Source organism: Diuraphis noxia, unplaced genomic scaffold (assembly GCF_037042655.1).
Source record: "Diuraphis noxia isolate RWA-SAM2 unplaced genomic scaffold, SU_Dnox_SAM2 contig0003, whole genome shotgun sequence".
Taxonomy (NCBI): Eukaryota; Metazoa; Arthropoda; class Insecta; order Hemiptera; family Aphididae; genus Diuraphis; species Diuraphis noxia.
Window position 1 is genome coordinate 4,517,505 of NW_028301713.1, and position 12,870 is coordinate 4,530,374.

Sequence of the window (12,870 nt, forward strand, 5' to 3'; positions counted from 1 at the left end):
ATTTAATGCGTTGTTGACAAAAATCCTTAGAATTGACACTGATATTATATTATATGTGCTGCTATACAATATAATATACTACTATAATCGAGTTCGCAACTGCATTTTGTTGTTAAATCATGTGTAAACTGAAGTCAATAAGTTAACTGCATATTTCACTGTTCCGGGCGCTAATGTTACTCCATATCCTCCGTGCCCATAATTGTGTACAATCTAAACAAATATAGATATGAGTATAATATATGACTATAAAGGTGATTTGGTATAATTATATGTACATCTTAACTTAACTCTAATACATTAATATGGTTCGTCTCAAGTTATAAGTAATTGATCTTTATAAGATAATACTATGTTTTAAGTGCTTACCACGGTATCATTTTTTATATGTTCAGTTTCTACACGAATTTTATTCCGATAAGGTCTAAGACCAACCCAAACTTTGTAGTCCGTTTTTAACGCTTCTTTTAATGATGGCAATAATCTGATACAATTTTCCAGTATTTCTTCTGTGTTGCGTTCATTCGCCTGCTCATTATGACTACCAAAATGTCTACATCCACCTAGTACGACAGTCCCGTCGCTTATTGACGGAATTATATATGTGTCGGAATCGAGATAGTAAAATTTATCAACCCAAGGAGCTTTGACCTACACATGATGATAAAAAGTTAAAATGTTGAAATACCTTTTATTCAATTTTATGATAGTATATCATTCTACATTTAAAGTAAATTATTCTATTGAATTACGTGTAGGAACGTAAAGATAAGATAAGATGTTGGAAAAATATTTATAATATTATAACTATAGTTAGAGTTACAATTATAAATCTGTCATTCAGAAATATATTTAAATGTAATTCAAAAAATTATATAATAAGCTATTGTTAATATAAACTTTTAAGTTGTAAAATTGTAATAAAAATATTTTACCCGAATTACTTGTCCACGAATAGGCGACACATTAACATCATTACATAATTTTCCGGCTCTGAACCCAGTGCAGTTAAAAATAATATCATATTCTCCACATAGTTCTTCAAAAGATTCGATTTTTCGGTTAATAATAGCTCCACCGTTATCACTAATTCTAAAAGAAAAAAGATAGCAATTTCTTATTTGAATAATGATAAGTAACAATAAAATAAAAAATTTTATTTTATTTTTATAAAGCTTTGTGAAGAATATATTTCAAGTTTTTTAGAAAGTAAATAATTATGATATTTATTTTAGTAAATACAAACTTTTTTAAAGCCCACGGTAAAAATAGTTTACATTCAACAACTATCGACGTAAAGAAGCTACCATACTTTATTTTAAGTTGACTCTCAGCAAACGAATGCGCTTTTAATTCCTCATCAGTAGCTTCTCTGAAGTCTTGTGAGCAATTGTTCATGTAATGGTTCTAATATTAATATATACATAATGGATAAGTACATATTGAAAATATGTATAATATATTATATAGTATTTGAAATACGAAATATTTTCAAAAGAAAATCATCATTAATGAGCTGTTAGTGATTTTTTCCCTAATATCATAAAATTGTGATGGTAATTAAACACAAAAATAAAACTTGTTTAAAAAACTATAAATATATACGAGTTTATATCATAATACTAAAATATTTTACGCATTTTAAATATGTAAATTAAATATTTCATGATTTTAGATTTCATGAAGTTTTCAAACACTATAAATATATATATATATATATATATATATATATTCAATTTCAAACGATATCTTTATTTAACCCTTTCACTGCTAAATTATTTTTTTTCCGCGTACAGAACTATGCTGGGATAAAATAATATTTTTAAATATATTTTTGTTTTAAATATTGTTATAGTTCAAATATTAACTTACTATCAATAAAAATAAATTTTTCTAGACATTTATTTAGCAAATTTAGTTAATTAAGTTATTAAATTATGTTAGTTAATTATTATTATGCATTTATGCCATAATATAATATTATCAAATAATCGATAACAACTTTTGTTGATTTTTAAAATTATACGACGCGTATCATGGGTGTCATAAACGAATTCATTGATCTTAAATAATTGTTTTTGGAATACAATAATGTGTAATTATTACTTACTTTTGTAATATCTGGATTCTTAGTCGAAAATATGTAACCAGATACTTCATTTATGCCACATGGTTCATCCCTATTTCTTAATAGATTTTTATAAAAACTATAAGAATCATTGACCCATTGCCTATGAAAAAAAAAAAAATGCAATTATAGTCGAGTAAATTATAAGAACTGTTTGAATCGTATGCACAAAATGATTAAAAACAATTTAAACTGAAAATTAAAGAAACACTGCCTGCTATATATTCCTTCCTCTTAAAATATTATTGTATTACTAATTATAAATATGTATAGCTATATAATATTTTAAGTGACCACTTATATAAAAATGTCATCTCAAATATAAATATTAATGAAGACGACTGCAATAATTCTATAAATAAGTTCAATTATTATACATAATATATACAGGTAAAATACGTAGGTATCTTAGTGAAATATTAAGACTAGTTTTATTTATAAATTCAAATTTTTATTGCATATTTTTTGCTACATATATTATATATACATTGATTAAATATAAAAATATTAAGTATATTTAATCAATGATATATATGTACATTGTTATACAAGAACAGTAAATGAATATAGGATAAAAAATGTTTCACGGAATTAAAAATCATTCCACTGAAAGAACTTCGGAAAAAAATTTAATTAAAACCAAAAATAAAAATAATAGCAAATAGCAAACGCCTAACACCGATTTATTATTCAAAATTTTTAATCGCAAATGCTAACTTTTTTATTTTCGGTAACCAATGGCAAATTAGCAACCATGTAGTTTGTAATGTATGCTATAATAATATTCGATTTTCATAAGCCGAAACAAAATTCATTTATGAGCTAATACTCATAGGAGTAGAATTCCAGGGTAAAAAGAAGCCTACGGGCTACGGTCGGCGCGAGATTCCGATGAATTTGAGTGCAAGTGTGCGGTGCCAATTGCAGGTAAAAAATTGTGGATTCGCATAAGAAACATGAGATGAGCTTAATTAATTTATTCAATAGATAATATAATAATATAAGGTAAACTCACTGAGATATTTCTAGGCTGGGACCAAAAATGTACGTGTCCGGCCGCAACAATCCAGCGGCGCCGTCACTGAGAGTGTCTCCGTTGAACTTGTCCGCTATCAGGGTCAGGTCGTAATTCGGATATCTCCTCTGAACTTCCAGCGCCGAATTCACACCGACAATACCCGCACCGACGATCACAACTCTTTTATGCGGTGTCGTTGCCATTAAGTTGTTTTTATTTTTCTACAAAGAAAATATAGCAACAAAAAGACGTATTCGTTCAACAAACAAACGTAATTCCGACAGAAACGCTAAGATAATAACATCGCACAGAGCATGCGCGTGTACTGTAGTACTATATTATTAAATCTAATTAAATCTAATCCGCTAAACCTATACAACACTTCAATTTATACGATCAACAACAATTATAATGTTATAATAATGCGAACAATGATTATTATTAATTATAAAAATGCTATTATAAATCCGTATAATTTGGCCGGGTCAATCGATAAATGTAATCACGATAATAGGCAACAATTAGTATAATATAGAATGATAAAATAGCTTGACTAATAAAATGTACTTGTGTACCGAACTATACCAACCCACTTGTATAATAAGTATATTATACAATAAATAAATAGTAATCAGTAGCAGTAAATGAAAAGTACTGTAAAATGGGTGATCCATTCAACGTACTTAATTATTTAATGCCTTGAGGAGCGGAGTGGAGTGGAACATGGGTATCCCGTTAAGAGGAGGCCATATCCGGATGTGCTGTCTTACAAACGTACAACATGGCAAAGACTATTTTACGCGGGATAGAACCACTCGCGGGCTGTAGTCTTAACTTAGAAACGAAATATTCACACTGTAAAAAGGAGGACATTATTTATTGTGCAACTTCGTTTTTATTTTTTCGATATCGCTAGTACAAAAAAAAAAATGTTTAATGTTTGAAAAATCATTATTTCAAACTTGAATAATATATTTTGTATTTGAGATATCAAAAAAATAAAAACGATGTTGCACAGTAAATGTTCTGCTTTTTATAGCGCGAAAATGTTGTTTCTTAGTTATGACTACAACCTAATTCTATCCCGCGTAAAATAGTTTTTGGTATGCTGTACGTTTGTAAGACAAAGACAACACGGGCGGGTATAGTGCCATCTTGAATGTTGGATTTATGTATATGCAACACAAAATGTATTCTTTTGCATCTTCTGAATGTTATTTTTGTCAGTAATGTTCACGAATCACCTCGCGATGAAGTAAATGGTTAATGGCGGTGTTTCAATTTTACATATTCTTGACAAATTGCATATTACTGCACATTTTGAATATAATAAATATTATTACACTTTACACGACTATAAATCATGAACATAATATTATAATAGTATACGACGGCGGTACGGTACCCGACCTTTTTGATTGTGCGGACCACCAAAAATGTAAAAAAACATTGAGGCCCGCTTACCTAATGTATAGGTATATAATATAAACACACACAAATAAGACGATAAAAGAAATATAGACGTATATAAAATCATATTTACATCTCAATGTTGATTCCAATAAAATTCTTCAATCCCTTTTACCAGTCATCGCGTCCCACAAGTATACCCAGCACATGGGTTGGGAACCGTTGGACTATAATTGATATATACCTACTTATTTAGTTATTTATTTATACTGACCCACGACTGATGTGTGATATTATTTAAAACCGCGATAATTGTTCAAATCATAGTTCACACTTAAGTATAGTTACTAGTCAGGCAGTAGTTATTCAATGGTTCCAACTTCAAAAATATTCCATGTTCGTGTCCTACAAATATTATCGTCGACGATCAAATCACTATAGGTAATAGAAGTCAGTGTACAAATTTTAGTAATTTTCTAGCAGGTAATCGTATAATATTGAAAATCATGGTAATCGTTGACCGTTGTATTCTAGGTTCAAGAGTGCAAACACTGCAAACTGCAAAGTGCCAAAGTGTGCCAGCGATTTCCTCCGATGCACAAAGACAAAGCCAAAAAGAAGGTAAATTTGGAAAATCATATTTTCTGTGGTCATTGGTCATTGGTCATCAATAACCAATGACCGCGTTCCTGATCATGAAGATGACGTCCATCGCAATATCACGCTGTTAATCAGTGTTTCCCAAGTTTGTAAAATGTAAATTTCTCGGGCCGCGGAGATTTCGGCTACTCATCAAGGTGGTCAGTGTTCGCGAACCGATTTCTTACGATATATTGTGCTAAATTTTGTCACTGAAATCTAACAAATCCTACATTTCAAAATTTAAATCTAATCAACTTCAGAAATATTAATTTTTGAAAAATTAAATATATGTTCAAATTTCTATAACATGTACACAATATAGTCAGTAGTCACACTGTAAATGCATTGAAGTAAACAAATTATTATCTACAAACGGGAATTTACAAGAACCGGATAACTGATAAGAATATTTATCTTTAGTGTATTACAATAATAAAATTATAGTAAATTACACCATTGCGGTATCGTGCTACAGCTTCGAATTTTGATTATAAATTTTACTGGTACAAGTGGTACAGCACTACAGCGAAAAACAATAATTTAACTTCCAAAATATCCAACAGTAGATCATTCCATTATACTATACTTTTCGAAAATGACTGACCAAAACATTTTAGATAAATCTATGAGGAGCGTTTTCGGTATGTGTTTTTGGTATTCATGTAATTTTGTGTGTTACATATTTTACTTGACCACTTTGTTTTTTATTCTTTTAGTGGGAAACATTCCGTATGAGGCCACTGAAGAAAAGTTGAAAGATATATTTAGTGAAGTAGGACCAGTCATATCATTCAAGTACAATACATTAATAAATCTTTGTATAATTTATTATAATTTATTTTAATTACTGTCGACTTATTACCTCACCATTGTAGGCTGGTATATGACCGAGAAACGGGTAAACCCAAAGGTTATGGATTCTGCGAGTACAAAGATCAAGAAACCGCACTTAGTGCTATGCGAAATCTTAATGGACATGAAATTGGTGGACGTACTCTACGCGTTGACAACGCTTGTACAGAAAAGTCTAGACTTGAAATGCAGTGTAATCACTTCATAAATTACCAAATTCTAAGTATCAAAATGTATAATTGATTATGTATTACAGCTTTAATGATGGGTATGCCTACTTCGGAAAATCATTATGGTGAAGCTGTTAGTGCAGAGAAAGCGCCAGAAGCCATAAGCACTGCTGTTGCATCTTTACCACCAGAACAAATGTATGAACTCATGAAACAAATGAAAGCATGCATTCAGGTAACTTACAAATTACTCACCTATTTTAAAATGAAAAATATTTAACTTTAAAACTAATATCACGTTAAACATTTTGTATAGAATAATCCAACTGAAGCTAGAAACATGTTGCTTCAGAATCCTCAACTTGGATACGCATTGTTACAAGCACAAATAATAATGAAAATAGTGGATCCTCAAGTTGCTGCTGTAATTATAAAAAAAATTAAAGATTGTTATCAATATTGCTTCATGAAAACATATTAGTCTTTAAAGTTGCTCTTCTCTAGAGTTTTGCTTATTTTATTAAAATGCAGTATTTTAGTTTATTGTACTCAAATTTTATTATTTGACAGAGTATGTTACAATCTTCAAACCAAGTTCCAGCCACTCCAATACCCAACAATTCTACTACCACAACACCAAACATCAATTCAATGCCTCATATGCCCAATAATGATACTAATGTGTGGGCACAGCCCAAGTCTTCAATCCCCCCAACGGTCCAGCCCCATGGTATGAAACTTGATTAATTCTACTTACAATAAATTATCTTGTAATTTTTTTTATGGTTGATTTAGTCGAAGACATGGACTTGAGACAAGTAAACCGTGGCCGTGTAATGGATCAAGATTTAAGACAACCACCAATTCAAATGCCAATCACTCAACCATTGCCGTCAATACCAGTTGAATCTTCTATTCCACCACCATTACCGTAAGTCATATTAAAATAATAATAATAAGATTTCTAAGTGATTGTCATACAATGTTTTTAGGGTTTCAAGAGACCCTCGTGCACCAGTATCAATGGATTCAGATATTCGAACTTATTCAAGGGATCCTAGGGCAAACAGCAATAATGCTGCAGCAACAGCAACACAAATGCCCCCTCAGGCTGTTCAACAACCTGCTCGGCCACAGGTTGTACAACAACCAGCCAAACCCGGATCTTCTACAGATACTGAAAAGGTTATTATTCTAATTATCAATTGTCATAAAAAAAATTACATTACACCAAACAAAATACTTAAATCAATTTGTGTTGTATTTTAGGCGGCTTTAATCATGCAAGTGTTACAATTAACTGAGGAACAAATATCGAAACTGCCTGCAGAACAGCGACAAAGCATACTTGTTTTGAAAGAGCAAATAGCCAAGTCAGCTCAGAGATAATTTAAGTTAAATAGTTGTTTAAAAACTTTAATAGGTTTAATTTTTAAAATTATTAATATATTGATTGAACGACAATGTGACAGTGTATTAGTATTGTGATATAATAATTGTCACCATTTATATATTAAGCATAATACATGTTTATTAATTTATTTACACAACTCCATAAACAATTAATTAATTATCTCTTATTATAAAGAAACATAAAATTATATTTTTATTTAACCAAGATACCAATTATCGTTTTACATTATTCAGTACTGTTCATTTATTTTTATTATAATTATCATAAGGAATTATTTGTATTGTTATTATTATTAAGACTATAAGTAATAAAATTTGAGAACTAGTAATGTGTACTATTATTGTATGTTTATTTTATTTTAAAAAGTTGATCAATGTGTCATACGCCCAAGATAAATCTATGCTGTACAAGTCAATAGTACTTGAGTTTAAATCAAGAATCCCATATATCCAAATTTTGAATCATCCATGTTTATTGTTTCTAATTTTTTTTTCAGTGGTTCTAAATAAAAAAATACAAATCAAATAATTTATCTTCAAAATAAATTTTTATGTTCTAAAATTCTATTGAATGATTGAATGTTGAGAAAATCTTCTCACCTTAAGACGAAGTGATACCCACAAGTATTGTCTTTGTCTTAATAATGCTAGTACATGACAAATGTTATGCTCATAATATCACGTTTAGCTCCGTTAGCCTAGAATTTAGAGTGAATGACCTTCTAAAGCTTAAAGGAAATATACGCTTGAGTGTAATTATATGTGTTCCACGAAGACATGATGAGAATATTACTTGGTCGCATGTGTGTGTGTGTGGCTATACAGAGGTGACCAAATATAACATCTCGTCCCCTCTAGTCATCGTATGTTTAGGGTCACAGTTTATCATAAATTTACATACTATACATGTAAATATAACAACTTTTGAGTAAAAGACTAGTTTTGAGGAATTATGCCCTGATAATTGTTGCCATCAATTATAAATAAGATTCAAAATCTCTTGAATTTAATAAAAGATAATCTAGGATCATTTCTTATACTCACCAAGAAATAAATAACTAGCTATAATCACCTCAAATATATGGCTTTGCTGTGTTTTGAGCACTGGAAATAATATTCTTCTATGAAAAGTTACATCAACGGCATAACATTTGAATTAGGGAATTCAATGTATTTGAGTCGCACCTTCGTTAGTACTATGTTATGTGTATAAAGAGCTGCGTGATCATACCTAGTTATTTCTATCTTGATATTCACTTAATAAACATCTCAAAGCATGATTAAAAACTGACAATTGTATTATAGACAAAAAAACATACATACATTTTGTTTTTTTTATAGTTATGTAAAATATATACATTAATATATAATTATATGAGTTATGAATTGTACAATTAGTCCTCTTTTGCTTCTTCTTTTTTTTCGTCTGGTTTTTTGATGAATTCATGGAACATCACATCTCCAGTCATGAGTCCTTCTTCAACTTTGATCAACTAAACCAGTTTTAACATATTAATATTAATTTTAATTAACTATGATTAAAAAACAAAACAAAACCCTGTTATTATTGTATGATTTTACCTGCAATGTGAGTCTTGGACCGAGTTCACTAAGTCGTATGGAAGACTGAGTTCCTACTATGTTGCCTCGACTGACCAATTTTTGCGGAACAATAACATTAGAACTTGTAGTTTCTTCAAATTCACTATCAGACAACAGTTCTGGTCTACAAAATTAAGAGCACACATTTTAGGATAATAATCATTAGAATGCATGCACATATCAATAATTAATGTATTGACAATTTACTTTAATAAAAATTCATCAATGTCATTAAAGTTGGATAGGTCAGGTACTTTGCTTTGAACAATTTTTTTCACGCCTTTGGATAAACCAACTGGGACGGTTTTAATAGCATAATGTCTAAATTCAATCAATTTTGTTTCAGAGTTGTAGTTCATTAAAACACATCTTTTAATATCGTTCAAATTTACCTGGTTTTAAATAGGAAAAATTTGATTAATATCTAATATTATAGTATGATCAATATTGTTTTTACTTTTGTGACGTTGATGGTAGGGAACATGTTTTGAAACATAGTAGCCATTAGATTAATATGTAGTCCTTCACCAGTAAAATTGTTCATAACAATCAATGGGGCATGACTAAACAATTTTGGATTTACCATTTGTTTGCGCAAAGACGACACAACATCTTTGCTTAGAGCATAGTTTATAAGTTTAAATGTCATCGTTGGACCTTGGGGTAATCTGGCAACACGAAAGTTTACTCCGGTATCTGAGCTTGTGAATACGCATAAATGCGACACATGCATAGGACCGGCTAAGGCCACAAAATCCTTAATTGTGTTTTTCTTGTACACCTGTTATGGAAAAAGAAAGTTGGACTATGAATCATGTTTTTTAGTATTAAGCATCAGTATAAAGTTCAAATTAATAACTAGATTTTTTAATTACTTGCAATGAAGCAGCAGTGAATGGTTCCATTACTTTTCGAAAATCTTTGACCAACTGTAAGAGACTTTTACCGATTTGTCCTCTGTGGATAACAAATGAATGTGGTGCTCTTTTCAATTCTTCTGGTTCTTCATACACGGTTTTCTTTAATTTCTTCAAACGTTTCTGTATAAAGCAAATTACCCAATTATTAATCAAATAGACTTTAAATTATAAGTTTCAAGTTCATAATTAATTTTTAAAAACAGAGCAACTATTGTCTATTTGATTTTCCTTAGCTTAAAAATAATTAATAAAACATGTTCAAAACTGTATTAAAGTAAGCTAGGTAACACCTAGTTCGCTCTAGAATCAAATTGTGATCTGTTCAAATGCCAATTGTCAAACATACATCGAAAGAAATAATAGATTACTTACGTTTTTCTTTACGGTGGACTTGCGTTTGGAACCCATATTACAAAATAAAAATTAAATTTTGACTTATGAAGACGGTGAAAAGAGTACTTGTAGGTTGTAGAGTATTGTACTGTAAAGGCTCAGGTCTATAAGTTGAAGACTTGTAGAGTGTAGACATGTAGTCATGTACTCATGTAGTGTTGTCTGGTCTAGTACTCTAGTGAGTAGTGACTAGTGTTCACACATATTTTATCACAACATCGTCAAATACACGTGTTTTTATGTCTGATAACGTTTATCTGAATAACGACGCATATTATCACGTGTTATCTATCATGGCGATAAGCCGATAACAAGTAACAACAATTTTGAATGGCTAACGACTATGAATTTATTTTATTTTTAAACTGCTATTGTAACAATATGTTTAGAGCCTTGTATTAAATTTTCAAGATTTTCCACCCAAAAAATAAATTTTTATCGATATTAATTTTAAAAAAACTAATAATGATCGAAAATTGCATATACCTATAAGTAGTTTAACTTAAGTCAAATTTTTTTGAAAATTGCATGGTGGATAGGATATACTTATATAAACATTCAGTGAAAATTTCATGTACCAATGGTCATATGTTTTAAAGTTACATCAAAAATCAAAATCGATTTTGTCGAAAACTGATTGTGCGTAAAATTTCCCATTTTTCCTTTAATTTTTAGTTTGTTTATCCCGATTATTTAAAAAATTATTTTGACACCCAAAGTACCAACTAGATTCACTTTCTGATCGAATAAGGTACTGAATTCAAAATCGAAGAACTTTTACTGCCCCAAAGCGTGATGACAGACATAAAAAAAAATATTCATGGTTTTGACGAATTGTTGTCAATATTTGAACTTCAAATGCTAATAAAAAAAAATGTGCATATGTATTCTTATAATTTTTTTAATTACTTTAAGAATAACTTATGACTTATGAGGAACTTTGTATTAAATTTTTAAGTTTATTGATAGGGCCAAAAAAATTTTATCGACACTTCAAAACGATTTTATCAGAAAAATTGAAAATTTCATTTGTCTATAAATATCTAAAAAAAGTCAAAATATTTCGAAAATAAAATCATGTAAAGAAAATGCTAATCTAAATAACTGGTGGAATTTTCGAGTATCTACGACTTATACTTTTTGAATAATAACAAATATTTAAAATCGTTTGAGGATAAATCGTTATCGTTACGCTATTTCGTAAAAATTTAAAATTCAAACGCACTTAAAATTTTTCCTTTAATGACGCTTTGAGTTTTTCTATACCTACTTGAAGGAAAACTTAAGGAAAACTTAGTGTTGTATTCTTAATTCTTAGTTATAAACACAAAAAATTTTATGATTTTTCAACTTCAAAATTACTTGCAAATTTTCGCGTTTTCGACAGATTTCGTAAAAATTTGAACTATAAACGCTTATAAAAAAAAATTGTGACTTACGATTTTTAATTGTTTTTAGCTGCAATAAGAACAACTCATAAGGAACCTTGTATTAAATTTTCAAGTTTTTTTGGTCATCCAACATTTTTTTTACCGGCACTTCAAAAAAATTTAAAATTTCAGTGGTCTATAAACAACTCAAAAAAAGTCAAAATTAAACTGTATATAGATATCACTAACATAAACATTTGGTGAAAATTTCAAGTATTTATAGTGATTAGTTTTTGAATTACAACTTTACAACCATATAAAAAATCAATTAGGTCGAAAACTGGTTTTGCGTAAAAATTCCCGTTTTTCTGTCATTTTTTTTGTTGTTTTTGTTGATTTTTTTGAAAACTGTTGGAAAATGTTTACTTTTGACCTTAATAATGCACCAAGGATATTCATTTTTACATCGGAAACCACCCTCAAAGTTTGAAATTGAAGTATTATTTCGACTAGTTATGCTGTACACAGACACAAAAAAAAAAAAACACACATCATTGTAAAATCAATACATTCATCACTTGATAAAATGGTTTTTTTTTTAACTGCAATCAATGTTCAACGCACGGAATATAAACAGCACATGTTAATCTTAGGAAATATTAAAATATACTTATTATTCATGAAGCTCTAGAAAAGTGTGTAGAGTTTTTTGAACTTTAACCAATTATCCCAGAGTGCAGTGGTGTATACTTATACATCAATACCAATCTACCAGGTAGGGGCCAATACAGTTATTAAATTTAATTAATTAATATAAAATATTATTGTCTACTCCTTACTAAAATATACAATATTTTATAAAAAAAATTTGTTTTAATTCTTGAAATTGAGTTGCCCACGAAATCTAATGCGGCAATGCAATTCCTCTCCAAATGTTTTTTCATTTATCTCA

General features: G+C 29.4%; 3 protein-coding genes across 4 annotated transcripts; 1 reads left to right on the forward strand and 2 right to left on the reverse strand.

Annotated features, from left to right (window-relative positions):
* Window positions 1-26: 26 nt before the first annotated feature.
* Window positions 27-3,529, reverse strand: Daao1 (D-amino acid oxidase 1). Of its 2 annotated transcripts, XM_015524430.2 has the most exons (6): window positions 3,144-3,509; window positions 2,111-2,231; window positions 1,247-1,407; window positions 936-1,092; window positions 370-651; window positions 27-213 (listed from the first exon to the last, which is right to left on the reverse strand). In XM_015524430.2, the coding sequence occupies exons 1-6, from the start codon at window positions 3,347-3,349 to the stop codon at window positions 118-120; spliced, it is 1,023 nt and encodes a 340-aa protein (XP_015379916.2). In that variant the 5' UTR covers window positions 3,350-3,509; the 3' UTR covers window positions 27-117. The 2 variants fall into 2 exon arrangements, with proteins under 2 accessions (XP_015379916.2, XP_089080670.1); XM_089224544.1 differs by lacking the exon at window positions 370-651 and having other exon boundaries at window positions 3,144-3,529.
* Window positions 3,530-5,609: 2,080 nt separating this feature from the next.
* Window positions 5,610-7,971, forward strand: CstF64 (cleavage stimulation factor subunit 2 CstF64). The gene is made up of 9 exons (XM_015524425.2): window positions 5,610-5,839; window positions 5,915-5,993; window positions 6,074-6,243; window positions 6,307-6,455; window positions 6,537-6,644; window positions 6,791-6,950; window positions 7,016-7,151; window positions 7,213-7,405; window positions 7,490-7,971. The coding sequence occupies exons 1-9, from the start codon at window positions 5,794-5,796 to the stop codon at window positions 7,607-7,609; spliced, it is 1,161 nt and encodes a 386-aa protein (XP_015379911.1). The 5' UTR covers window positions 5,610-5,793; the 3' UTR covers window positions 7,610-7,971.
* Window positions 7,972-8,913: 942 nt separating this feature from the next.
* Window positions 8,914-10,748, reverse strand: ppan (Brix domain-containing protein peter pan). Its single transcript, XM_015524431.2, has 6 exons — window positions 10,528-10,748; window positions 10,111-10,275; window positions 9,693-10,016; window positions 9,443-9,627; window positions 9,215-9,359; window positions 8,914-9,126 (listed from the first exon to the last, which is right to left on the reverse strand). The coding sequence occupies exons 1-6, from the start codon at window positions 10,561-10,563 to the stop codon at window positions 9,028-9,030; spliced, it is 954 nt and encodes a 317-aa protein (XP_015379917.1). The 5' UTR covers window positions 10,564-10,748; the 3' UTR covers window positions 8,914-9,027.
* Window positions 10,749-12,870: the final 2,122 nt, after the last annotated feature.